Source organism: Chrysemys picta, chromosome 15 (assembly GCF_011386835.1).
Source record: "Chrysemys picta bellii isolate R12L10 chromosome 15, ASM1138683v2, whole genome shotgun sequence".
Lineage (NCBI taxonomy): Eukaryota > Metazoa > Chordata > Testudines > Emydidae > Chrysemys > Chrysemys picta.
The window spans coordinates 28967489-28993552 of NC_088805.1; the positions used below are offsets into that span (position 1 = coordinate 28967489).

At 45.4% G+C, this 26064-nt stretch overlaps 2 protein-coding genes across 15 annotated transcripts in view; one reads left to right on the plus strand and one right to left on the minus strand.

The window, feature by feature from the left end:
- Window positions 1–1280: 1280 nt before the first annotated feature.
- On the minus strand, window positions 1281–22272 carry BRAP (BRCA1 associated protein). Its single transcript, XM_008163606.4, has 12 exons — window positions 22139–22272; window positions 20787–20948; window positions 19735–19939; window positions 18626–18815; window positions 16851–16964; window positions 15830–15978; window positions 12951–13026; window positions 12225–12363; window positions 11604–11713; window positions 10100–10189; window positions 8010–8113; window positions 1281–4655 (listed from the first exon to the last, which is right to left on the minus strand). The coding sequence occupies exons 1-12, from the start codon at window positions 22218–22220 to the stop codon at window positions 4295–4297; spliced, it is 1782 nt and encodes a 593-aa protein (XP_008161828.1). The 5' UTR covers window positions 22221–22272; the 3' UTR covers window positions 1281–4294.
- The window catches only part of ACAD10 (acyl-CoA dehydrogenase family member 10), a 33744-nt gene continuing 29907 nt past the window's right edge, over window positions 22228–26064 (plus strand). For 4 of the 14 annotated variants that reach the window (XM_042852448.2, XM_065568777.1, XM_065568780.1 and 1 more), the window contains exons 1-2: window positions 22228–22367; window positions 25200–25397. In XM_042852448.2, coding sequence (XP_042708382.2) covers window positions 25211–25397 — 187 coding nt within the window. In that variant the 5' untranslated portion in view covers window positions 22228–22367; window positions 25200–25210. Of the gene's footprint in view, window positions 22457–24791; window positions 24908–25199; window positions 25398–26064 lie in introns of those variants that run through there. The other 10 variants (XM_042852446.2, XM_042852451.2, XM_008163609.4 and 7 more) reach the window with 7 other exon arrangements.

The window sequence follows — 26064 nt, forward strand, 5'->3', positions numbered from 1 at the left end:
TCATTGTCTATGTACTTAATATCTATGATGTAATACTCCTGGTGCTTGATCACATCTTCCAGGAAAGACAACGTAGAGAAGGGATAAGATTTCCCAGGAGGCACCTAAATGACTTAGGAGCATAAATACCCTTTGAAAAAGCACCTAAGACAATTTCTAGTGGGGAAAAAAAATGACCCCAGTTCTGGCCTTCCTTATACATCAGCACACACGGCCTAAACCTGTTCATTTTCTCCCTTTCAGATCATGTTAAAGAAAATGGGTTAGAGGGAAGAAGAGTTTAAATTCTTTAGGGCAAAGAACATTATCTGTCCACGGTTTTGTAGTTCTGCATTATGACAAAATGTGGCAGATGTGGAGCAGATAAGAATAGTGATGTGTAATAGTTTTATGAATACTATATGGGACCTGCTCAGTGAGATGAAGTGTATATGATGGGTTATTACACTTTCCTACATGAATATTCTGATCTAGCTTAACAGGGAGGCTGCTGGATAAACACAAACACACGGGCTATAGATAAGTAACCTTCCAACAAACTCTTGGGGGGAAATTACAGGAGAGAGGCCTAGGGCCAGGTGTTTTGGCAAGGATGGGAGCCTAGAGGCCAAAGGGACACAACAGCTAAAGGGACTCTGGAGGGAAAGTTAGGAGTGTGCTGTTTCTGGGGAGAACATACTGAGAACCAGACACAAAAATGTCTGAAGCAGTTTCCAGGGGCTGGTAAGCTTTGAGGCAGTTACACATGGTTCTAGTTTTAAGACCTATTTCCACTGAATTTCTTTGGTTCTAAATAAATAATACTTTGCTTTAAAAAGAGTTTTTAGTTACTAGATACTATAGTCATAGGAAATGAACTTCAGGCCTGCTGAGGTAATCACCCTTAGTACCTGAGGACTGCAGCCTGAGGCCCAGTCTGAGAGTGGGAAAATTGCATGATTCCACCCCGAGAGATTATGGGCCAAGACAGGCCATGGTGGGCAGTGGGCAGCACTATAAGAGGCCAGGAAGGGACAGTTAGGCCAGTAACTGTGGCAAACAATTATCCTAGTGAGTATCACCACCTCTGGCTACAACAAACAATTCTTGTAAAGACAGAGCAAGTTGAGTGGGATAAATCTGGACTCTTCTTCCAGGTTAAATAAACTGAGGAGGAGATTCTCTTCCCCTTTGAAATCCATTCATCTCCTTTAGGCGGCATTAAAAGATGTTTTCCTGGTACATTAGCTAGACACCCCCACGCACTTACATTTCACACAAATGCAGAGAGACCATTCACCCAAGTTTCAGCACTTTTAATATCCTTTGTTTCAGATGTTACTGGACAGTGTCAGTCAGTAAGAACTACATGAAAGGCTGTCTCACACAACTGTTAAAATGTAAATAAGAGGGATTCTAATCTACAAATGCTGATCTCATTCTGTGCAAACACGTGGCAAACTACCTTAAAATGACTGAGTGCCTGTGTAAGGTGCTGCTGTGACAGCTCAGGACAGAAGTCCTTGTTAGCTACAGCAGAGGTATAGAGTGAGCAGTAACATGCAAGCTCCCCCGCTCCCATTGCCCTGCCAGCGTGCGTATAGCTGGATGGAACATGGTTAGGACAGAGAGTAGTTTAGCCCCCATATCGCATAGGGAGGTGTTAATTCAACTGCTGGCCTTGCGACTTAGACTTGCAGAGAGGTGCTTGTCTGAAATAGATACCTAACCAGTAATATCAACTAATTTCACATAGGCCCCTGAATAGCTCTCAGACAGGCTGGAATTAAGCTGACTATCTTTTACTTTACTAACGCCATTTCTTTACCTTCAACACCATTCTGTTTCACAGTTCTCCTTTTGCTCGGGTTTTAGTCTCTCCCCCTCCCCCCCACAAGCCTGTCTTCCTCGATTAGAGATTTCCCCCCTCAATCGTGTGATCAGCTACGAAACAAAAATACTGTACACTTTTAATTTTAGGTCTCATTTTCTGAAAAGGAATTCTAGGATACAGTGTTCTACACACAGCAAGCTTTCAGCAAAAGGTAAGAGGATCCCAGCTGGTGTAAAAATATATTTTAAATAAAATAGAGTTTCTATAGGAGAGCAAGCTATGTTGTACATTTCTAATTCTTTAGAATATTTTACAGCAGCCAGAGGCCCGGTTGTACAGTCTACACCCTAAAAAAAAGTTCATGTACAGTCATGCTTCAGCAGATGAGGGCAAGTCTACAAAGCAAAGAACTGGATGCATTCGGTGCATGAACAAAAGTCATGTACTTTAAGTGTAAGAAGACGTAACCTTCCTAAACAGCCAGCCAATCGGTTAAGGCAAGAAGCAGATTTAACGCAATGCAATTCTAGCCTTGCTCCTGTAACTCACCCATCAAAAACTAAAGCTACTTTCACTTGTTGGTCCAGCTTAGCAACTGGATAAGTCACAGCTTCAGTTGCATTGGTTTTGGCCTAAATTGAGGAAACCGCTGCAGTTGAATGTTGAACAGCTTCTCCCATGGAGAGGACACAGTCACAAGTTCTCCCACACGTTTGTAAGAAGGGGTATGTCTGCATCCTTTAAACACTGAGCACATGTCATCGCACACATGCAGGCCTTCAGTGAAGGGAGACACTGTAACATACCAAGTTTAACATGGGTTCTAGGATGAAGAGCCAGACTTGAACCAGAGTTTTCTCCCTAAGAAGGCTGCATGCCCACAGATGGCTGTAGGGCAAACTGAATGGGTGGCTTCAGTCTCCACCTCTCAACTGGAAAAACGAGAGGGGTGTTAAAGGAAAATAAGGGAGCCCCTGAGGTCCAGATCCTAAAAGCTATTTGGGCTCCTAATAACTTTCAGGACCTGGGCTTGCAGTGTGTGTTCAGCTACCACAGAAATTAGGTACAGCCAATACACCCAGCTAGTCACAGCGCCCAGTATGAAGAGGTTACATTATCCTGGCAGCTGGCTGCGCAGACTGCAGACGGAGTGTGAGCAGTTCCTCAAGTGTATGGCAGCCTGGAACGGTAGCAAGCTCGTGACTAGTGTGAAAGCCCAGAGTATTTGGGCCATATCTGAAAGGTGACGGATTCAGAGAGGGGAAAGTGAACGTGTGGTTTTCACACTACACGTATCATTCCAGCCTCACTCAGAGGACAGCACTCGAGAGTATGCAGATACCTCACACTGGCACAATTTAAATATGCAGAAGACAAATGTATAAGGCATCTTATTCCAAGAAGTATACTTCAGAGAGCAGAACAGTGTAACAATGTTAGTCTGCAACAGGTACCAGTCTTTGCATATATGGTTCCTATTTAATTAGTAGGAATGCCTATAAATAATTATGGAGACAAGTTGGGTGAGGTAATGTCTTTCATTGGATTAACTTCTGTTGGGGAGACAAGCTTTCAAGCTTACCAAGACCTGAGGAAAAGCTCCGCGTAAGCTCAAAAGCTTGTCTCTCTCACCAACAGAAGTTGGTCCAATAAAAGATATTACCCCCCCGCCCCCACATTGTCTCTCTAATAACCTGGGACCAACACAGCTACAACACTGCATATAAATAATTGTGTTCAATTATTTCCATAGCATACTCATTTCACAATCCCTTGTACTTTAAAGCTGTTAGCACTGCACCAGACCACCTTCAAAGGGGACAGCTGGTTAATTGTTTAAAATGGACTCCCTTACAGCAGTGAGTATCACATTAATTCTCAAACCATGGTAATGGTGTTATTATTTTTAAACACATCACTCCGTTTCATTGTCCATGCTAACTCATCTAGTCCTATCCTAATTCTGCACTAGCACAATGCTGCGGTGTTTGGGTTGCACACACTAAGTGGGATGGGGACTGAATCAGGTTTTCAATTAAAAGTTTTTATTTATATGAGCATTTCTGATCTTGGTTAGTAGGAAGAGGCTTTTAAAAAACAAAAAACCTTTAAAACTTTGGGCTGAACTACCCTGTCATGTCCTTTTAAGGGGATCCAAGATTTGTTTTGTGTTTCAGACACGTCTAAAACTGAACACAATCTCCAAGGAGAAAATAATGTATGAAGTGGGACTTAGATAAGGTAGGAAGGCAAAATGGTGATTAAAATCTGCCTATGATTAGCTAGCTAATGCAGTGAAATGCTTTTAAATACTGTAGATTCCCCATTAGCTGGCAGCCAGCTTTATGAAAAGCTCTGAAAACAACTTCTAGCTGAGCCTTATTTGGACGTGGTATTTAGTGTTGAACGTAACATTCAGCTTGAATCCTGACACTTGGGCCTGGTCATTCAGAAGCGAGGTCGATCCACTTGTCCCAATCCTCACTTGCCCCTTTTGCTACGGCCTCTCCTAGAAGGCGGCTTTCCCATGCCCCCCGCTGGTGAGCTTGCAGAAGATGCCACTGCAATGTTGATCTGTCCTTCCTGGATTTCCTGCCTGGTCTCAGCTGGGAGGTGGTTGATTTTCTGTTGTGTTTCTAAGTAGAACATGACATCCCGCAGCTGCTCCTGTATCTCTGTGATCTGCAGGTCCTTCTGCTCACAAGTTTCCTTTAGAACCTTCTCTTCTTCCTTTAGTTTGTTCTGCAGTAAGACCTGATTGGCTCGCAAACATTTGTTCATTTCCTGTTCCTCCTTTAGCTCATTGGAGAGTTTGGCCACCTTGTTATTCAGCTGAATGCACCTGACACACAACAGAAAGAAGGAAAAAGCAAATGAGACATTGCAGCCACAGTGGCCTGATTAGCAGAGGAGTTAAGCGATCAGGGGTGTTAAGTCAGACAAAGTTTATAGAATCACAGAAGGGTACGGCTGGAAGAGACCCCAAGAGGTCAAGTCCAGCCCCCTGGGCTGAGGCAAGACCAAATAAACCTAAACCATTCCTGACAGGGGTTTGTCCAATCTGTTCTTAAAAACCTCCAATGATGGGGTTTCCACAATGTCCCTTGGACGCCTGTTCCAGAGCTTAATTACCCTTAGAGAGTTTCTTCCTACTATCTAACCGAAATCTCCCTTGCTACAAATAAAGCCGATTACTTCTTGTCCTACACTCAGTGGACACAGAAAACAACTGATCACTGTCCTCTTTATAACAGTCCTTAACAGATTTGAAGACACAGTAATCAGTCCCCCTTCAGTCTTTTCTCACAACTAAACGTGCCATTTGTTTAACCCAGGGGTAGGCAACCTATGGCACGGGTGCCGAAGGCGGCACGTGAGCTGATTTTCAGTGGCACTCACACTGCCCAGGTCCTGGCCACCAGTCCGGGGGGCTCTGCATTTTAATTTAATTTTAAATGAAGCTTCTTAAACATTTTGAAACCTTATTTACTTTACATAAAACAATAGTTATATAATAGACTTATAGAAAGAGACCTTCTAAAAATGTTAAAATGTATTACTGGCACGCGAAACCTTAAATCAGAGTGAATAAATGAAGACTCAGCACACCACTTCTGAAAGGTTGCCAACCCCTGTTTAACCTTTCCTCACAGGTCGGGCTTGCTAAACCTTTTCTCATTTTTGTTGCTCTTCTCTGGGCACTTTCCAATTTGTCCACATCTTTCCTAAAGTGTTCAAAACTGGACACAGAATTCCAGCTGAGCGTCCCTCACGAGTGCTGAGGGGAACAGGGCAATTGCCTCCCATGTCTTACATACGGTACTCTCGTCAATACACTCCAGAACGATATTTGCCTTTTTCGCAGCTGCAACCCCTTATTGCCTCTCATTCCATCTCTGGTCCACTATAACCCCCACATCCTGTTCAGCAGTGCTACTGCCTAGCCAGTTAGTCCCCATTCTGCAGTTGTGGATTTGAGTCTTCCTTCCTAAGTGAAGCACTTTGCACTTGTTTTTATTGTATTTCATCTTGTTGATTTCAGACTAATACTCCAATGTATCAAGATCATTTTGAATTCTAATCCTGTCCCTTGAAGTGCTTGCAACCTCTCCCAGCTTGATGTCATCTGCAAGTTTTATAAGTGTACTCTCCATGCCATTATCTAAGTCATTAATGACAATATTGAACAGCAATGCAGCAGGAGGATTAATGTGTCAGGATTATACTCTTTTGGGTTAAAACTATTTTAGCTTTTGGGGCTACTAGAAGGTGGGTGCATAACTGGCTGGATAACTGTACTCAGAGAATTGTTATTAATGGTTCCCAATCCTGCTGGAAAGGCATAACAAGTGGGGTTCTGCAGGGATCTGTTTTGGGACCGGCTCTGTTCAATATCTTCATTAACGACTTAGATATTGGCATAGAAAGTACACTTATTAAGTTTGCGAATGATACCAAACTGGGAGGAATTGCAACTGCTTTGGAGGACAGGGTCATAATTCAAAATGATCTGGACAAATTGGAGAAATGGTCTGAGTTAAACAGGATGAAGTTTAACAAAGACAAATGCAAAGTGCTCCACTTAGGAAAAGAAAAATCAGTTTCACACATACAGAATGGGAAGAGACTGTCTAGGAAGGAGTACGGCAGAAAGGGATCTAGTGGTTATAGTGGACCACAAGCTAAATATGAGTCAACAGTGTGATGCTGTTGCAAAAAAAAAAAAGCAAATGTGATTCTGGGATGTATTAACAGGTGTGTTGTGAGCAAGACACGAGAAGTCATTCTTCCGCTCTACTCTGCTCTGGTTAGGCCTCAGCTGGAGTATTGTGTCCAGTTCTGGGCACCGCATTTCAAGAAAGATGTGGAGAAATTGGAAAGGGTCCAGAGAAGAGCAACAAGAATGATTAAAGGTCTTGAGAACATGACCTATGAAGGAAGGCTGAAAGAATTGGGTTTGTTTAGTTTGGAAAAGAGAAGACTGAGAGGGGACATGATAGCAGTTTTCAGGTATCTAAAAGGGTGTCATAAGGAGGAGGGAGAAAACTTGTTCACCTTAGAGGCTAAGGATAGAACAAGAAGCAATGGGCTTAAACTGCAGCAAGGGAGGTCTAGGTTGGACATTAGGAAAAAGTTCCTAACTGTCAGGGTGGTTAAACACTGGAATAAATTGCCTAGGGAGGTTGTGGAATCTCCATCTCTGGAGATATTTAAGAGTAGGTTAGATAAATGTCTATCAGGGATGGTCTAGACAGTATTTGGTCCTGCCATGTGGGCAGGGGACTGGACTCGATGACCTCTCGAGGTCCCTTCCAGTCCTAGAATCTATGAAAAACAGAGATCTAGGCATTGGCTAGATGTTAGAATCAACTGGTACCACCAAGATGCGAGGACAACAAGCTACAGTGCAGAAAGACAAAGAACCATCACATGTTAACAGTCATCCCTTACCACACAGGTTTTCCAATCCAGCCTATGGTTTACTGGCAATTGTGTCTCATCCGTCTGCCTACAAACACATGTTCCACACGCAGTATGGTGCGGTGCCTTGAGCAGACTCCAGCTTTACTACGGACTTTCTGGATGATCATGGGATAGTCACCACCTTTGTGCCCCAATTTAATCAGTGCGTATGACAGGGATAATGCTTGCCGAATTTCCAGGAAAGTGTGTAAAGCACCAAGGATGACAGGGACTGTACAAGAGTGCTAGGGATTGTTACAAAGACAGACACTATGTTAGGCATCTTTAATTTAGATGCTTCAAAGTTTGTTTTAATAATGCATTATTCATGGGGAATTCCTCCTCCCAGCTGCTTTCCTTCCTTTGCAGGTTGTATTCCTTCTGACTACACAGCTGACTGGCTTCCACTTCTGAGTGGGCATGGAAGGAGAAAGATTTAATGAATGCTAACCAAGCAATCTATGTGGAAAGAGCAGCAGATCAAAAGCTGCATTCCATGCTACAGCCACTTTAAATACATAAGACACCCACAGAGGTGGGACATCGGATTTTTAAAGTCAGGGTCCTTACCACACCAGTTGAGGGTATTAAAAATATTCATATTCAAGAAGTATTGAGAACTTGATGAAGAGGGTTTTAAAAAGTCAGATCCAATTTGAGTCTTAAAGTAGCGTGTATAAACACCAGAGCTAGGAGACTTGTTAAAAATCTACTTTTAGAGACAGAAACATACTTCCTTTCCACAGATTGTTTCTCTTTAAGTAAGTTGTTCAGCCTGTGCTCCAAATTGTCACATTTCTCAATGGTCTCTTTAAATTTAGTCTTCATGTTGTTAATCTGTAAAAACAAACAGACATTTCAAACAGGTCAAAGTCCTGTGCACTTTCATTAGGACGGTCACGTTTTCAGGAGCATTTTCTAGACTTTGACCAATTGCTGAATGAGGTGAGCAAGTGTTCAAAAGATTGAAAGCAGCAGAAAAAAATCCCTCCCCCTTTTTAAAAAAAAAAAAAAGAAGAAATCCCTATAAATGCTGCTAGCCAAAAAAGAAGAAGAATTAACAGACACACTGACAAGAGGCTAATTGTTATGGAATCTGCTTCTAGAGAACCGCACCTAAGCTTGTAAAGATGGTGTGGGGCAGACCTTGGGGGACACTAAATAAGCCTACAGCAAATCCCTACGTTGCTGCCCTCTTTTTCTGAGGTTTAAATTTAAAGAGAGTTACTTTAGCAGTTCACACTCAGATGCTGGCTCCACTTCAGTGTTTACTAAGCAGCAGCCGACCTCTGTCATAGGACAGTGAACCTACTGACATTATCTCTCAGTCATGCATAATTCAAACCAAAAAAGTTGCATATGTCTGGGTATGTGTCCTGTTCCACTGTAATATACAACCAGGCACCATTGCTTTGCTTAAAGAGAGCCACAGTCCAATACGTGATCTGGGGACTAAATATGATGTATGAAAAACCAAAAAAAACTAAACAAGGAATGTCTTTGTATCCTAACCCAGTGAACAGAATGATGGCTCAAAGTGGGGAAAGAGAGATGTCATTCAATAGCTAATAAAAAAACCCTTTCACATACTGGCAACATGGACTGAAATGGACACTGCTTTTTTGAAGCAGCACCCTTGACAAGTTTAAAAGCCACCACACACACGGATTTCAATGGAGCCACTGTGAAACCAGGTCAGGTTTTATGCTTTTCAGACTTATAGTTTAATGTTTATGCAACTTCTGGTTAATTTTGGGAGGCACACTTGCCAATGGATAGTGGAATATTTTGTACAGTTAATTCAAAAGGCCCTTCTAAGGACAGAGGTCCATGAACAATTACAGGGATCTTTAGAATAAGGAGGCATCTTCAGAATATATGGCCTAGTTATTTTAGTTTAAAACTAGAGTTGTAGCTTCTGTGTTTTCAGCTATTTCCAAGAGGATTTTAACTATAAAACTTTTTCTTTTACAGAAACACAGATAAGGTTCTTCAGCCATTTCTTACTGAAAATGAAGTTTTCGGGACCCAATACATGTAGCTAATTTTACATGAATTCTTCATATGTTTATGGAGTGGCTTAACTGCAGATACAGTGCATGATTAATTGGAAGCCACAAAGTTTATGTAATCTTATACAGCATGCAGCCAAGGTTCAGTTGAGGATTTAGCCAAGAGCTTTGACTCACTTAAAGCATAAACACCAATCGGATCTGCACAGATTACGGATATTTTTTATGTTCTCCAATTTCACTAAAGCTTTTCTGTACCTTTCTGCCCAAGACATTTTGGATCAGTCCTGCCCATAAAACACTCCACAAAATCATAGAACTCTAAACCAACACATCTTTTGGGGGATGTGCGGAGCAGAGATTATTTCTGCTTTCTTCAGTGGAGCAAGTTAATGTCACAAAAGACTAGCGAGGGCTAGTGTAGCATAGAGTGACATTTCCCAGATTTTCATTTCAGGGCTTCCTAACATTTCCACTAGTTCCATAGGTTTCAGAGCCACCAAATTTAAATCAGGCTTCAATCTGGGTGGCGCTTTGCCTCCTTCTGCACGGCTCATCAGCAATGTTCGGAGTCTGTGCACAAGACAGGGGAGGGATCTCCAAGCTAATTCCCCTCGAAAGAAGAAAAGGAGCTCTCTTTCATACGGCAGCGTAATTCCCTGACACGAAAACTGCACAGTAATGGCATGATTGTCAGAGGTGCTGAGCAACCGCAACTCCCATTAGAGCCAATGGGATCTGGGGGTGTTCAGCACATTGAGAATCAGGCCAAGTGTTCAATTAACAAGACTAGGGAAGAAAAAAAGCTTACTTCTTCCGCTGTATCCTTTTCTATTCGGACTATCTTGTTTTCCCAGTAGATGCGCTGAGATTCCAGCTGGCTTGTAAGCAAATATGAGTACTACAATCATACAAGACATGCAGAAATATATAGTTAGGGCAGGTTACCACTGTTTCACAGATGCCAATAAACCCAAAGGGCTCCAGATATCTAATACAATTGAACTGTGCAGAAGCAGCACGCTAAACTTTTCACAGATGGGTACAAACTGCAGATGTAGTGCACAGACAATGAAAAAAAAAATCAAATTAATTGCAAAATCTTTACTGCATGCTCGTGGGGTTCCCCCTGTGAGTTTTAAATGGACCATCGCTAGCCTCACAATAGTAAGTGCTTCATAATGAGGGGAAAGGACAATAAAAGCACCCTAGAAAAAGTGGTAAGTCCCCTTAGCTTTTACCTTCAATGAGAACATGAAGTTACCAGTCACACCTGCTATCTGCATTTGATCTATTGAAGGATCTCCGAGCCAGCACTTTGTTTTCCATTTTCAGGTGGTTTTACTCTACAACTGAACAGGCTTCTAAAATCCTTAAGAAGAGGGGTTAGGTGCAAATCTCATGTGATCTGCACCTGGGGAGAAATAACTGATCTTCAGCTGTGAATAACGATCCTCAGTATTTTGTGCTTTCTTCTGGCGAGAAATGCTCATTACCAATGCTATTTTTGTGTTTAAACAAGGACTTATTGCTTTACATCCCATCTTTTCCTGTTTGATCTTCTAGTAAATTTATAATGAGGATTTGGGAAAATATGATCATTTGCTTAGCTGCACACTAACAAATACCAGATTAGGACTTCAATGCAGGTTTAAGCAGGAAGACAAAGCCCTTAAACATTTTCAGTAGAGACTCCAAATAGCTAGTCAAGTAAATTCTTTCTACAAAAGTTTGATCTAGTTTGCTCTACCAGTGAAGTATCCATTTAAAAATCCTACATTAAGTTCTGTTGATGGTTTGTATGCTGAATTTGAACCCAAGGCCAATTAAGATGGCAGAATTCAAGTTCTCAGAAAAAATAAGGTTATAGTGATTTAGCCATCAAGTAAGGTTTCACACTGAAAGTATAACTGTAAAAAATGCCACCATGGGGTCCTAGAGCTTAGATTCTAGATCAAGCATGCTCAGTTTACTTCTGTCTGCCCCACAAACTCACCCTGCGTTCCTGAAGTCAAACTAGGAGTTGTCCCTTCTTATGTATCATCACTAGTAAGGAACGTTCCACTGGCCAGAATTGGCCATCAGTAACACCTCTGCAACTCCACTGAGTTTGCACAGCTGTAACTGACTGAAATTTATGAACTTCTGGTTGATGATGCACAGGAAGGAACAGAATCCCGCTAACTCTTCGCTGTGTTGGCTCTGCAGAGCCAAAAGAAGCAGTAAAACATATGCCATTTTTAGTCACATTTAGCGTGGATGCACGTTTATATATAGCAGCACAAAGTCGTAGCTGAAGAAAGCTAAATATTTACCTCTAACTGTAAGGAATCGATTTTTTCGTCCTGACACAAATCCCCCTCACACTCATACTGAACTATCTTCCCATCAGTTTTACTTGCAACCAGTCGATGGACATAATTATCTAAAGAGAGAAAAGCAACCAAACTAAGGGTAGTTTCAATTTGAGAAAACCCAGGTGTTATAACTTGGCTGGAACTATGGGAAATACTTTACACAGCAGTTAATCATGCAGCTTGATGCCACAGAGTAATACTGAGGCAAAGAGGTTAGTAATTACTTAATGTAGTCCACGTTTAACAGCATCTGCATTGACACTAGCTAAGATAGTTACAAAAGCTCAGTCATGCTTCAGGGCAAATTGATCAGGAGACAGGCCTCTCCATTCCACCAATGCTACAGGGCTGCCCCGTGGCATTATGGGTTTATGGCCTCCCCCTGAAGCATCTGGAATGGCTTTACTAGAGAAAACAGATGGCCCCAGAAGATGGGATATTAACACAGCAAAAACTCCCTTCAAATCTTCATGTTAACTTTATTACTAGGACTGTGTTAAAAATGCCACCGCAGAAAAATTCTGAGAACTATGTCCAAGCGAGCAAGGTTACCGTTAAGAGCAGAAGGGAGAGGTTTACCTCCAGCATAGTCCCAAACCCTGTGATTGGTTAACTGCATTGCATAAGTGTGCTGAGTTTCCTCAAAGTGTTTGTAAGCGTGCCGGCTCACGTAACGGCCGCATCCAATGTGCCCACATATCAAACAAATCCAAAGGTTCTGTCAACAGAAGGAGAGAGATTTTGCACACATATAAGAGTAACACTTTTTAATGTGAAAAAGGTGCTTGTGTGGTTTTAGAGGTTTGAGAAAGCATCCAGTAAGGACAACTGTAGCATCCTCCACTGACAGCACGCACTGCTGCTCGTATTTCCAATCACCTTCCTAGGCAAGGCACAGGGTTTGCTTGTTGTGCACCCCCATGAAGACTAAAGGCAAGACAGCAGAAGTACAGTATAAGTCTACTGAAAGAGGTCTCAGTGCACCAGATGCAAGGGCAGCCCAAAGAGCAACCTTCCCAAAGTGAGGCATCCCAAAGGAACACTGAAAGCAAGCTCTGAACATCTGCTATGCTTCTCAAAGGCCCTGGGAAGATTTTTCATACAGCAGGACATCTTTTTTTTTGTGCAACAGCATCCCCTCCCAGTGGACCAACCCCAATGGAAAATGGGTGCACTAATCTAGCCAGAAGAAAGATGGGCCAACAGCAGCCCAGTGCATTATAGGTTTTGGAAACTAAAATGACAAAAAGCACCAGTGGGATCAAAACTAGTAAGTCTCACTCATCTCCCACCCCACCTACTTACTTCTTGAACTCCACACTCAAAGCATTTATTCTCTTCCACTGGCTCAGGTGTTTGGCAGTACCTGCAGACAGGACACCTATAACCGTAACAATCAAGCAGATACAGTTAGATACATGGAACCCGATGATTACTGCTGAGATGGGGAGAAACTGATCCTATCCAGGAAGTTTAAGGCAGATGTTGCATCCTGGGGTTTTTTGTGGGACACTCCCTGCCCCCACCCGTCTTTCAGCTTTTTCCTCACTAGTTTGACCCAAAATTTGCCTCCCTCCTGCTCAAACCATCTGTTCTCTCACTAGTTATTCCTGTAAAACTGATGAATGCCATTTCTTAAACCAGATGAAGTGTCTTGCAATAATCTTAGTTTTAACTGTGATCCAAGAGTTGAACAGCTGGGATAAAGCCGGGAGACGAGATTGGCAATGCACCCAGTCTTTTCCATGGAGAATGCAATGCAAGTCAACTGATGCCATGAAACATTACTTGTCCTCAACATTAAAAGAAAAAGCACCCAGTAAAACTCTTCTGGATAGTGAACAATCTGATTATTTTGGACCGCCTCTATTAGTACTTCCTTCAATTGATCACCATGATGATTTTGATCTTAGAAGAAGAAAGCTGGAAAAACAAGGTTGGCCCCTTTGCTCACCAGGAGTGGGGCTAGCCCCCTAGATCATTAACCATCTCACATTTCATGGATAATTTTGAATGCATCTTGGTTTGGATCTGTGTCACGCGTTTGGCTCTTGTGAGAAGTAAGAGCTGTGTAGATATAGATTGAGGAGCAATCTCCCGGTTGGTGGGCTGTGTCAGAATCATCTGGTTGGTTAGATGTAGAGTTTTCATTCAAAGGAAAGAAAAAGGCACCCTTCTCTCTACAGCCACTTCCTTGTTACTTAGATGGTCTCAAATTTGAGACAACAGAACCCAGATTTCCTTACTATCTGTGTAACGCTCCACGGGATCCTGTTGCATTCTCGTGGGAGGATGCTGCAAATATGCACTATTGAAAATATTCTAGTCTAGCAAAACAACGTTAATTAGAAAAAAATTGTCATGCAAGAGATTTAATTTTAGTGAGGAGATGTAGCCTTGTGCAATACACATGTTTTAAGCTTTGATATTGTGCCAGTTTTTGGTTAAAAATGAGCCAGGAGGGATCTGGATTAGTCAGTCACTGGCAAAATCTCATTTCTTTAAATTTAAACTGTTTTTGATTTATGAGGCACCAAGCTATTTTTACCGACAAGTTATTAATTCAATCCTGCTGACATTTTGTACGGAGTATACTTTGGGACAAGACCAATTAGCTCTACTGAAACACGGCATGCAAAAGAGGGTATATAGTGAAATGTTAACTGTAACAACAAAGGAATGATGCCACTATAGACAGGAAAGCAATGAAGAATTTGAGATCAGCTCTGATATTTACTTTTCTGTAACATCAGGCAATCCGAGTTACTGCAACAAATGGCAACTAATTACCAGGAGGAATGCAAAATATGAATGATAGATAAAAGGACTTTGTTCTCATTGGGAGATTCTGTGAAGGACTCAGACATGTTCAAATCTGACTGCACTATCTAAACGGAATGCGTAGAACTAATAAGAGCAAAAATACTCTAAAGGATTAAGGTTAAGTAATTAAAGGCAAGAATGCACACGTTTTAAGGATAAGATCTCTCGAACGCTTCAGCAACACACATTTGTAATGTTAAGTGGCAGTTACGCACTACTTCACTCTTCAGTGGAAATTTATATTGGACTTTCCATGTAGTTTTTGGTGCCAGATTCCTTGCAAAGCCCAGCTAATGCTACTCCAGAAGAGGTCACTGTAAAGCAATACAAGGCTGACTCCCCCCAGATTACTGCCTGGGCATATCACAGCTTCAGTACACTCGGCCTCTCCCTTTCTCCTCAATCCAGTGGAGGCTAAGACTCAGACCAGGATTTTGTGCTTCTATACGTAGGTCCTACTCTCCCCCCCCCCCCCCCCCCCGACTTTTATTTCTAAAAACTTTTGAGTAAGGGGTCAGGTACGGGCAGCTGGGTACAACTTTAGTTAAAATACAAAGCCTCTGGAAAAACCCAGCAGTGGCTGTAATGAAATGGTGATGGCAGCTAGCAGCGCCGCGGGCAAGGGATCAGTCTGAGTCTGAAGCCTGGCCCTGTGCTCCCTGGCTAGAAACATGAGCGCTTATCCCCTTGGTCTCAGTCTGGACCATGTTTTTTCCTGCTGCGCTCTATGACTGAAGCAGCCTCCCGTTTCCCATTTGCCAAGTAACCTTGTTGGCTTTTGATCCCTTCCCTTCCGCTTTGCATTGTAGCGAAGATCTCCCCTTGGACAGAGGCTGGTCTAGCAATCAGGCCCAATTCCTTGTCGTTATTGTAATGTCTAAGTTAGATTGAAAATGCCTCAGAGCAGAGACTTTGTGTAGCTTTGGAAACATCTAAAACAGACACCTATTGCATTACACCTCCCATACAGTCTCAGTTATCCACATGTCACTGGAGAGGACACTGACCCAATGTAGACAAGGAGAAGCTGAGCCGTGCAAGACTGGACATAGACGATGGGGTCTCTGTGTCTGAAACAGTGACAGCTGACATCTCTATCCTACAGCATTTTAAAATTCTGTGTGTTACTCTGCAAACAGCTCATGGCCGTGAAGAGCCAGAGGGAGCTTTGTCCAACTATCCTTGTCTAGGAGATTTATCTTTTGTGCCTCCTAACAAGGAAGGCAAAGATCACTAGGGCTTGGAGCAGCTCCCATCCCCGCATTAGCGATGAAGAGCTGGTCCTGTCAATGTAGGCAAGGAAGAGCTCCACCACACCTTAAACACACCGTTTTGAATCAGGAGAATAAAAAGCCTCTTACGTGGTGTCTTCCCAGCGCTGCAAACACTGGCTATGAAAGCTGTGGTTACACACCGTGGTAAGGATCCCGTTCACAGACTCATCCATTCTTTCCAGGCACACCGTGCACTTTGGCAGCTCCGTCAGATCCATTACGGGAAGGCTGGCTCCCTTCACAAGAAGAGGAACACAAGCTTATCGCTGCACACACCATATGCTATGGGTAAGTTATGTACGTTTAGCTACACAACCTCTTACCCTACTGCTTCGTACCTGCGGGGGCTAGGGAGTAAATGAATTGTTTAAATGCAGACAAAAAATTCAACCACAACAGTGGCTGACCTTGTTAGCTATTTTGATTATTGGTCTAACCATTGACAGTGCACAACTAATACTCAACTGTATACATGGCAAAACATTTCAGTGATTTTTCCTAAACATCTGAGAGGAGCTATGCCAGAGACGTGAGTAGGAGCCAGGCCTCAGGTTCTATTCCCAGCTCCGGTACATTCTCTGTGACCATGCGCAAGTCACTTGATTGTTCTGCTTTAGCTTCCCCATAGGGGTCATTTATTCCACCGCACCGAGGTGTTGCAAGGGTGAGGGTGAAGAATTACTGTGGGTTAATATACCAGCGGATAAATCTGAAAGGAAAATAATCCATTTGTTTGGGGGGGAATGCTTTGCTTCGCTATCCTAGCCCCAGCATTACTGATTCAGAACATACAACTGCCTCTCAAAAGCACAGACATGATATGGTAAGTTTATCTGCACCAGGCCCAATTCAGATTTCGGGAATCGCTAAGATCTACTGTAAGAGGAAGAAATTTGGACCTGGAGAATTTTCAGGGATCACTTATTAGGGCTGAGCCCCATCAGTTCAGCGAATAAGTCATTCTCCCCTAGGGAAGTATTGCAACAATCAAAGGCCGAGTCGGGCTTGTTGCAGTTAAGTATCCTCCAGCCCCACAGACAGGCCTGCCCTGCCCACTCCCAGATAATCCTATTAAACCACTTGTAAAATATCAGAAAAGGAAACTTACATCTTCCGATTTGAAGACTTCAGCTCTCTCCACATACACCAGCTGGCACACATCTTCCTCTATGGAGTTGAACTGTCGACCGTTGCAGGCCATATAAAAGCTATCAGCATCAGCCTGTGCACAAACCAAAGGGAGCCAGTTGAAGAGGAGTAAGGCAAATGAGACCTCCAAGTACCATGATATTACCAAAAATAAAGGTATTTCATAGGTTAATCTCTTGAGCGCTCCTGCTAGTCAGGATCCCTTCATTTCCACATTGGTTTCAGCAGAATAGTTTACTTGAATTGGCAGGAAGAACTGACGTGCACAATGAGGATAGCTATTATGATCTTAATATTCAACAGCAATAGCCAATCTCTCTCTTTAGTTTTGTCCCTAGTCAGCAATTTCAGCATGGGTGGGAAGCAAATATTGTCTCTTTGCAAAAACCTGGAGTAAAAAGATTGCTGCAGAGGGCCCTATTCAAAAACATTGACGTTCATGTAGGTGAAAAGGATGGCATATAAAATTTAACTACAGGAGAGAATCCATTTCACTTAAAACATCTCAGATATTTGTTGAGCCACCAATAACAGAGTATGACTTAGGAAGGGACACTCTCAGACATCAGGCCCAAAATTTTACCTGCCTCAGAATGACTAGCCAAGCCACCCACTCAGTGGCAACATCACTGGGTGGCAACGTTTTAACATGCTGGGATATTCCAGTAAGTGATCCTACCAGCAAGTGAAGCAAGCTAGATTTCAGGGCATTATCTCTTCCTTTCCCCCCCATCCTTTAATAGTAAAATATGAAGTGATTCCAGTCTGTCCATGTCGTTGTTTCAAGTCGCTTCATATACACACAAGCCATACAGCTCCACAAAACAAATAATGATGTAATGTAATTCAAACGGCCTTTTGCTGCATGCAGCAATTGCCTTTGAGGGCCTACTGGAGCAGAAATCAGCAATTTTTGATAGACAAATGAGAAGTTGCCAAGTCAATTAACTCTAGACAGTTCTGCTGAATTAGTGCAAGATTGCTCGGAAAACGTCTAGTGCAAATAAAGCAAGTTGATATCGAGTGGGTTTTTCTGCATTTCTGGGTGCATATACATGTACACAACCCATAGGAATATTAGCCTTCTGACAGCCATGGATGAGAACTACAGTATTCGGTCATCTAGTCCACCTCACCCACTTTTGAGAGAAAGGAAGCTTATTACACCGGGTATGTGTAGTGGTCCTGCTGATCTTGACAAATGCCCCACTCTCCGCAGAGCAGTGGACTAGATGGGTAATGGGTCTTCTCAATCCTTAATTTCTATTCAAACTAATGCTGCCACGCTGACCAGGCTCTTTCTGCTTTGCGCTCTGCACCACGCGCTCGTGAAGATATCGGAGTATGTTTAGGAGCATGCTGTGCTTTTATTCCGTCCTCGTCTACTTACTAGAAGCACAGTCATTTCTGAAGCACCCGAGAGCAGGATTTTCTAGATTTCAACACCCCGTCAGCTGTGACAAAGTACGAAGTACGATAGAGAGGTACTTGCTTCCATAGCAGCCATTCAAGATGCAGGCTTAATTCCAGGCCTACCAGGCTCAGTGTCGCTTTAAGGAAAGCGTGAGAAAGACATTTCGCTTTACACAGCAAGAGGATAAGGTGTGTGATCTCAGGTAACACAGCAGACTGCTGCAGTTGGATAGCACCGTCAAATAGCATCTATGGAGCAATACACAAGCCATTTCTAAAACAGTTCCTACGGCAAAGGAGTCTAATATCTTTAGGTTTTACCTGTGTACTAAACTTTATCAGCACCATATACTGGTTTGGAGTGGAATCTCTGATGATTTTCATATGTTCAATTACTTCATAGAATGAGGCCACAAACTTCATAAGGTCATGACTGGTCATTGTAGCAGGGACTGTGAGAATACACAGCATGGCGCTGCGCCTTACGTCTTCTTTTAAGGAGGTCATCTTACTAACAAGACAATAATTAGACGGTCTTAAACTGAGGTCGAGTTAGACATCCTATTATAAGACAATGCCATTTTACATAGAAGACAAAGAAAACTTGATGCTTCATAGTTCAAATGGTTAGCTATTAACATTCTTTTAAACACCAACCTCAAAGCTCTTTACCTATTTGTAAGCATTTAAGATTTAACAAGAGGTTGTGATAACAAGTCTAAAAATGCCCATAGAAATTTTGTCATGAACCGTTTGCTGACGATATGTGCAGCACTGGAAGAGACAGATCATCCCCTTCAAACTGAGATCTGTAGTTTTAGAAAAGCAGTTGGAACTTGCTCATTTGTTCTAGGAATATTTTGAGCATTTGTAGTTTGCAACGGTTATCATGAAAAATGGAGTATGCATACAACATGTCATCGTGTCCTGGTAACTTTCACGATGAATATCAGAGACTGAAATTCTCATTCAGCTCCCCAAAGTACACAATTGTGCTATCATAAAAATAAATAATAAAAGAAAAACCCAACACATTTGGAAAGTGCAGGTTCTCACCCTATTTCTGCTGTAGGAATTTGAATGCAGGGATATCCTTCAACAGAGTCTGCTCAAAACCAGTTTGTCTGCAGCCACTATTTTTACTTGTCTCGTCACTTCTAACCCTGGCACAAGCACGCACTACCAGAAGTGACCTTACCCATGGCTGGAAGGCCTGGACCTGCTTCAGGTTCTACCATTACTGCAGCGATACAATTCAGATGGCACTGTAATCCTTTCTGGATGCCAATATATCGCACTGCCAGTGTGTCACTGCTCTGCCAGTCCAAGGAGTAGCAGCCCCAATGGTTACTGACTCACCCTTCTGGATGGCAGCATAATTCTATGGCATTGTTCACACTAAATCTATAATTAGTTAATCATGTTCTTACTTTGTTTTGTACAGGTGCATAATGCCATGAACTATTTCAACTGATGGATTCCCACTGAAGAAGGAAATCTGGTCAGGAAGTTGCTTAGATGGCGAGTCTGGAGCAGCCTCAACACATTCTTTAGTTGGACCATCACGTTTACTTTTATCGTCAACAGATGAAGCCTCTGAAGATTTTCTTCCTTCCATTGCAGCTTTTGTCTCATCTTTTACAAATCAAAAGCTTTCTGATTACACGCCACACATTAGAAACTTCAACTGCACTTTAATTGTCATCTTAATGTACAATAGAGCCAGATAAGTCAAATAATTCCCTTTGAAAACAGAATTACAAACAGTTCTAATCTATGGGGTCCGGACATACAATAATTATCAACATAACTACTAAGCATCTTTAGTCACCAGTATTAGAGAGCTATTGGCAAGGCCCCGGGGTGCTGTGAAGCCAGCTAGACAAGCTCTGAAGGGTGCCATGCTAAGTTCTGTAGCACCCTGACTTTTCTACAGTTAAAAAACAGATTTTATTGAATTAAATATGAAAGCAAACAATGTTGTCAGGACAATTTTCCTTGGGATTTGTTTGGCTATAGAATTTAATATCATCTAGTTTTGCATTTTTTTCTCCATTCTGAAGTTAGTTTTCCACAAGTTATAGAATTTTACATTAAACAATTGAGAGTTTCGAAACCTGCCTGCTAATCACAAGGATAGGGTACTCTGATGTGCATGCACAAATAAACAAGTGTACACTTTGCGTTTACTGGCAAGAGGCTGTCCCTGCTGGGTAGTGCTTTGCCTGGCCAAGTGGATTCGCCTACCCGTTCCCAAAAAATAATTCTTAAAAAAAACCTGGCATTTTCATGCCCTTACGTTTGTAACACAATAGATTTTGGTCACTGGGCACTCCTGCATGCCCAGCACCTTGGAAAATCAGCCCAATTTTAAATACTTCTAAGAGACAACTTATGCTACAATTTGTTGCATAGCCATACAAATGTACCAGAGAAATTAACAGGACCAAAACCACCCTTTTCAAACTTTTGGAATGGGTACCTGGATTGGACTTTATGGTCTCTATGATCATATCTGTCATCTCTCTGCGACCAATATGCTGGTGAATAATAGCTGCTTTTTCCATAGGTGCCTTTCCTTCTAGACAGGCTGTAGCTGAAGCTAATGACTTTTCTTTGATTTCCTCATCAGACATTTCAGTGGCTAAGTAGAAACGATGATTAATGTCATTACAATAGCAACCCAGAAGCAGAAACAAACAACTCTACTCAAGCAAGGGCAGAGCAGACCTGTGTAATAACAGCAATTAGGCCATTACTAGCTTATTAAATTAATTCTTGAAACTGCTTTTATTCCTTCTTCCGGCCAGCAAAAACATGAATCAGAAGAGCACTATTCTGAGAATATATTTTATTTCCGCTACAACAAACATGTGGTCTGTCACTCTTTAAAATAACGTACATCTCTTTTATATTCAACAGCTGTGAAGCTAAAAAAAGGGCAAAATGTGGTCAGATATTAGGACGAGTTAATCATCCCTCCAAACAGTGCACTTAAACTCTGAGGAGTCATATAAGCATCATCACTGCATATATATCAGTGGCAGCTATAGCCAGGTCAGATTTCATAGGGTTTTTATCTGGTAACAAAGGGAGTCTTGAGTTATTATCCTTTATACAGGAGAGTGGTTCCTTTTTAGTCATGCCTGTCAAATTTGACCTCATTTATCTGCCTATACCCCGATGCACTTTGGAAAACACTTTTAATAACTGTACTAGGTGTTTAGTCTAAGAGCCTTTGATGAGGGGACATCCCCCCCGTCACACCCATTTGCTGCTGCCACAAGTTTTAGTTTGCCCCGAGCAAGGTTGTTTTCTTTTAGAAACTGCAAAACAAAATGAAAGCTTAAAAAAAAACCCCAACCCAACAACAATAAAAAAAACACGTTAACCCTCCCCCTTCAAAGGGCAGGGGGGCACCTGCTTCCACACCTCAACCCCCTTCAGAGATCTGCAGACAGACACGCTGCTTCCCCAGCACCCCCCACCCCCAGAAAAAGACAGACACCCTGACCCCCCCTCCCATCAGTTCCCTTCCACTACACAGAAGGAGGAACAGAAAACTCTGCCCCCCCCCATACACTAGCCCCCCGCCCCTGCTCGGGGAGGGGGGAGAGGACTCCCCACCCCTGAACGGGGGGGGGCAGACACCTTGCTCCCCCTCCCCCACCAGCCCCCTACCCCTGCACTCGCGGGGGGAGGATACCCTGCTCCCCCAGCTCCATCGGGGGTCACCTTCCCGCTCACCCCCTTCGATCAGACGGGGAGAGGGGAGCGACTCGCCAGCCCCAGCGGAGGGAGACCCACCGCCCGCCTCGGCTCCCCGGGACTCACCGGCCGCGCTGTAGGGGAAGCCGGCGGGCAGCGGGGAGCGCTCGGCCAGCTCCAGGCGGATCACGACGAGTGACACGCTCATAGGGCCCGGGGATCCCGGGCCGGCGGGGCCCGAGCGGGAACGGGCCGGACACAGCACAACGCCGGGGATTGTGAGCCGCTTGCTTCCACCCCCGAGACCTTTGCCCTCTGACCCGCCGGGGTCACGCAGGCGCTGCGCCGGGCCCTGGTCACGTGAGATTCATTTACCTATACCTACGGGGGTTGTTGCTAGGAGAGGGCTCCCCCCTCTAGGGCCACAGCCTCGTTCCGCTGAAGGTCAGAGGTCACCAGCTGTTGTTGTACGAACTCCCCTGGGGCCTAGGCGTGTGGAGCGGGGTGGCCCTGGGCTGGAGATGGGCTTGGAGAGGCTGGGGGCAGACCTTGGGGGAAGGGGGAGGCGGGGGGCAGAGGAGGGTGGACCTTGGGGGAAGGGGGAGGCGGGGGGCAGAGGAGGGTGGACCTTGGGGGAAGGGGGAGGTTGGGGGCAGAGGGGGGTGGACCTTGGGGGAAGGGGGAGGCGGGGGGCAGAGGAGGGTGGACCTTGGGGGAAGGGGGAGGCGGGGGGCAGAGGAGGGTGGACCTTGGGGGAAGGGGGAGGCGGGGGGCAGAGGAGGGTGGACCTTGGGGGAAGGGGGAGGTTGGGGGCAGAGGGGGGTGGACCTTGGGGGAAGGGGGAGGCGGGGGGCAGAGGAGGGTGGACCTTGGGGGAAGGGGGAAGGGGGAGGCGGGGGGCAGAGGAGGGTGGACCTTGGGGGAAGGGGGAGGTTGGGGGCAGAGGGGGGTGGACCTTGGGGGAAGGGGGAGGCGGGGGGCAGAGGAGGGTGGACCTTGGGGGAAGGGGGAGGCGGGGGGCAGAGGAGGGTGGACCTTGGGGGAAGAGGGGAGGTTGGGGGCAGAGCGGGGTGGACCTTGGGGGAGGCTCGGGGCAGAGGGGAGTGGACCTTGGGGGAAGAGGGAGGCTGGGAGCAGAGGGGGGATGGGCCTTGGGGGAAGAGGGGAGGTTGGGGACAGAGGGGGGTGGACCTTTGGGGAGGCTAGGGGCAGAGGGGAGTGGACCTTGTGGGAAGAGGGAGGCTGGGGGCAGAGGGGGATGGGCCTTGGGGGAAGAGGGGAGGTTGGGGGCAGAGGGGGGTGGACCTTAGGGGAAGGGGGAGGCGGGGGGCAGAGGAGGGTGGACCTTGGGGGAAGGGGGAGGCGGGGGGCAGAGGAGGGTGGACCTTGGGGGAAGGGGGAGGCGGGGGGCAGAGGAGGGTGGACCTTGGGGGAAGAGGGGAGGTTGGGGGCAGAGCGGGGTGGACCTTGGGGGAGGCTCGGGGCAGAGGGGAGTGGACCTTGGGGGAAGAGGGAGGCTGGGAGCAGAGGGGGGATGGGCCTTGGGGGAAGAGGGGAGGTTGGGGACAGAGGGGGGTGGACCTTTGGGGAGGCTAGGGGCAGAGGGGAGTGGACCTTGGGGGAAGAGGGAGGCTGGGGGCAGAGGGGGATGGGCCTTGGGGGAAGAGGGGAGGTTGGGGGCAGAGGGGGGTGGACCTTTGGGGAGGCTGGGGGCAGAGGGGAGTGGACCTTGGGGGAAGAGGGAGGCTGGGGGCAGAGGGGGATGGGCCTTGGGGGAAGAGGGGAGGTTGGGGACAGAGGGGGGTGGGCCTTGGGGGAAGAGGGGAGGTTGGGGACAGAGGGGGGTGGGCCTTGGGCTTTGTGGGGGGAGGCTGGGTGCGAGTTGGGGAAGGGACTTGGGGGAATAGAGTAGGGATCCATACGTCTGGATTTTCCCGGACATGTCCGGCTTTTTGGTCCTCAAATCCCCGTCCGGGAGGAAATTCCAAAAAGCCGGACATGTCCGGGAAAATAGGGAGGGGTCATGGGGCTTGGGCCCGGGCTGGAGCTGCTGGGGTCGGACCCGGAGCCGCTGGGGCTGGCCGTGCTCAGCCGCTGACCGGCGCTGGGCTGGAGCCGCTCGACCGGGGCCCGGGCCGGAGCTGCTGGGACCGGCGCTGGGGGTGCTTGGCCGCTGGCCGGCACTGCTCGACCGGGGCTGGTGCCCCGGGGTCCAAGCCGAGCTGGAGTCGCCAGGGCCGGGGCAGGCCGGAGCCGCTCGGCCAGGGCCGGTGTGCTCGGCCGGAATCAGGGCCGGCGCCCCAGGGCCCGAGCCGGGCCGGGCCAGAGATGCTGGGGCCAGAGCCTCTTGGCAGGGGCCAGCCGCCGGAGGGAGCCGCTCGGCCGGGGGGGCTGGACTGGGCCGCGCCTCCTCGTGTCCCCACCGCCCCAGCTTACCTGCTGCCTGCCTGCATGTTTCAGGCTTCCCGTGAACATTTGATTCGCGGGAAGCAGGGGAGGGGGAGGGACAGGGGGTGGAGCGTTCAGGGGAGGGGGCGGAGTTGGGGCAGGGACTTTGGGGAAGGGGCGGAGTTGGGGCCAGGGCGGGGAAAGGGCAGAGTTGGGGTGGGGCTGGGGGTGGGAAAAGGGTGCAGTTGGAGCGGGGCCGGGGCCCCATGGAGTGTCCTCTTTTTGGAGTATTAAAATATGGTAACCCTAGAATAGAGTGGGGCCTTGCTTAAGGAAGGCGCACAAGGTAAATTTCCCCCCCCAGCTAAGGTGTGGTGAGGGTAGAATTGAGCAGCATGAACAAGGGTTTGTGAGATCTGGGATGGCGCAGCATAGGGGTAATTGTGTAATTGTACCTACTGCCATGCGAAGTGGCTGTATCACGTTGACACAGAGCCACCTGCTTGGGTGAGATTCCTTCACACTGTCTCCCTTATCTTTCCCATGGACCAGCAGCTGGAGGGCAACATGATCACCTATCCAGAGCCTGTATGTTAGACATGCTCAGATAGTGTTCTGATGGGCATCTTAGAACACTGTGTAATAAAACTGTGCTACTAATAAAATTGATATTACACTTGAACGTAGTCCAAGGTATAAGTGGTGTTATATAAAGAGCTCAGTGCAAATACTTATAATCTAAAGAAAAAGCCAGAGAATCCTAAATATATATCTCTAAAACATTCCCTTCTCCACACAGAGTTTTGCAGAATGGGCCTTAGGAGATTTATCCAAGCCTCTTATTTCCAATGTGCCAGAACATCAGGAATCCTAAAGCATGTACGATACAAACCTCCAAGTTTGGTACAGTGGAGGCATTCTGGTTCAAGTGTCTATAAAGCTGTAATCTTTGACATGGGGGGAGTTCTTCTCCCTTCCCCTTACCGGGTGGCTGTAGGTGAGTATTTTTGACTGGACATGTTAACTGGAGTAGCTGACTAGTGACCTTTTTGTGCATTTAATACAAGTATATTTCACATTTATTTATAACTCTCATTGCTGTTTCCAATACAGTGATGGTCAACTTTACTTCCTCTTTGGGGACTTACATGACATGGTGGTGGTGATTCCAATTCCCAGTGAACACTCATACACATCATCAAATCTATTAGAATTGACATAGTTGGCAATCTTGTTGGCATTTGCAGGTGGGAGGTCAAGGGTTGAATGGGGGGTGAAGATTAAACTGTCCTGTAGTACTTCTGACTATTATATGAACATGAACTAATCCTTTCTCTCTCTCTAGTACAGGACTGAGGCACATTGGCAGGATGGCTTGGGGAGAACTGTTACTGTATTTCTTCTGTGGGTGTATAGAGGACATCAGTCACCTGGGCTGTCATGAATGCTAATATTGCCTTTTTTGTGCTAGACTTCATTGTAATGCCAACTAGTGTTGAGGGATTTCAGTTCCATTAGTAAGGCTAAGATTTAGTCACAGGGTATTTTTAGTAAAAGTCATGGACAGGTCACAGGACATAAATGAAAACTGACAGTCCGTAACCTGTCCGTGACTTTTACAATATAAATACCTCTGACTAAAACATAGCAGCTTCTGGGGCCCC

Coding starts and splice junctions, on each gene's coding strand:
- BRAP (XM_008163606.4), bottom strand. CDS start 22,220: ATGAGCGTGTCACTCGTCGTGATCCGCCTGGAGCTGGCCGAGCGCTCC. Junction 18,816..19,734: donor ATGCACCTGTACAAAACAAA/GTAAGAACATGA, acceptor TTGTCTTGTTAG/TAAGATGACCTCCTTAAAAG. Junction 10,190..11,603: donor TCGATTCCTTACAGTTAGAG/GTAAATATTTAG, acceptor GTATGATTGTAG/TACTCATATTTGCTTACAAG.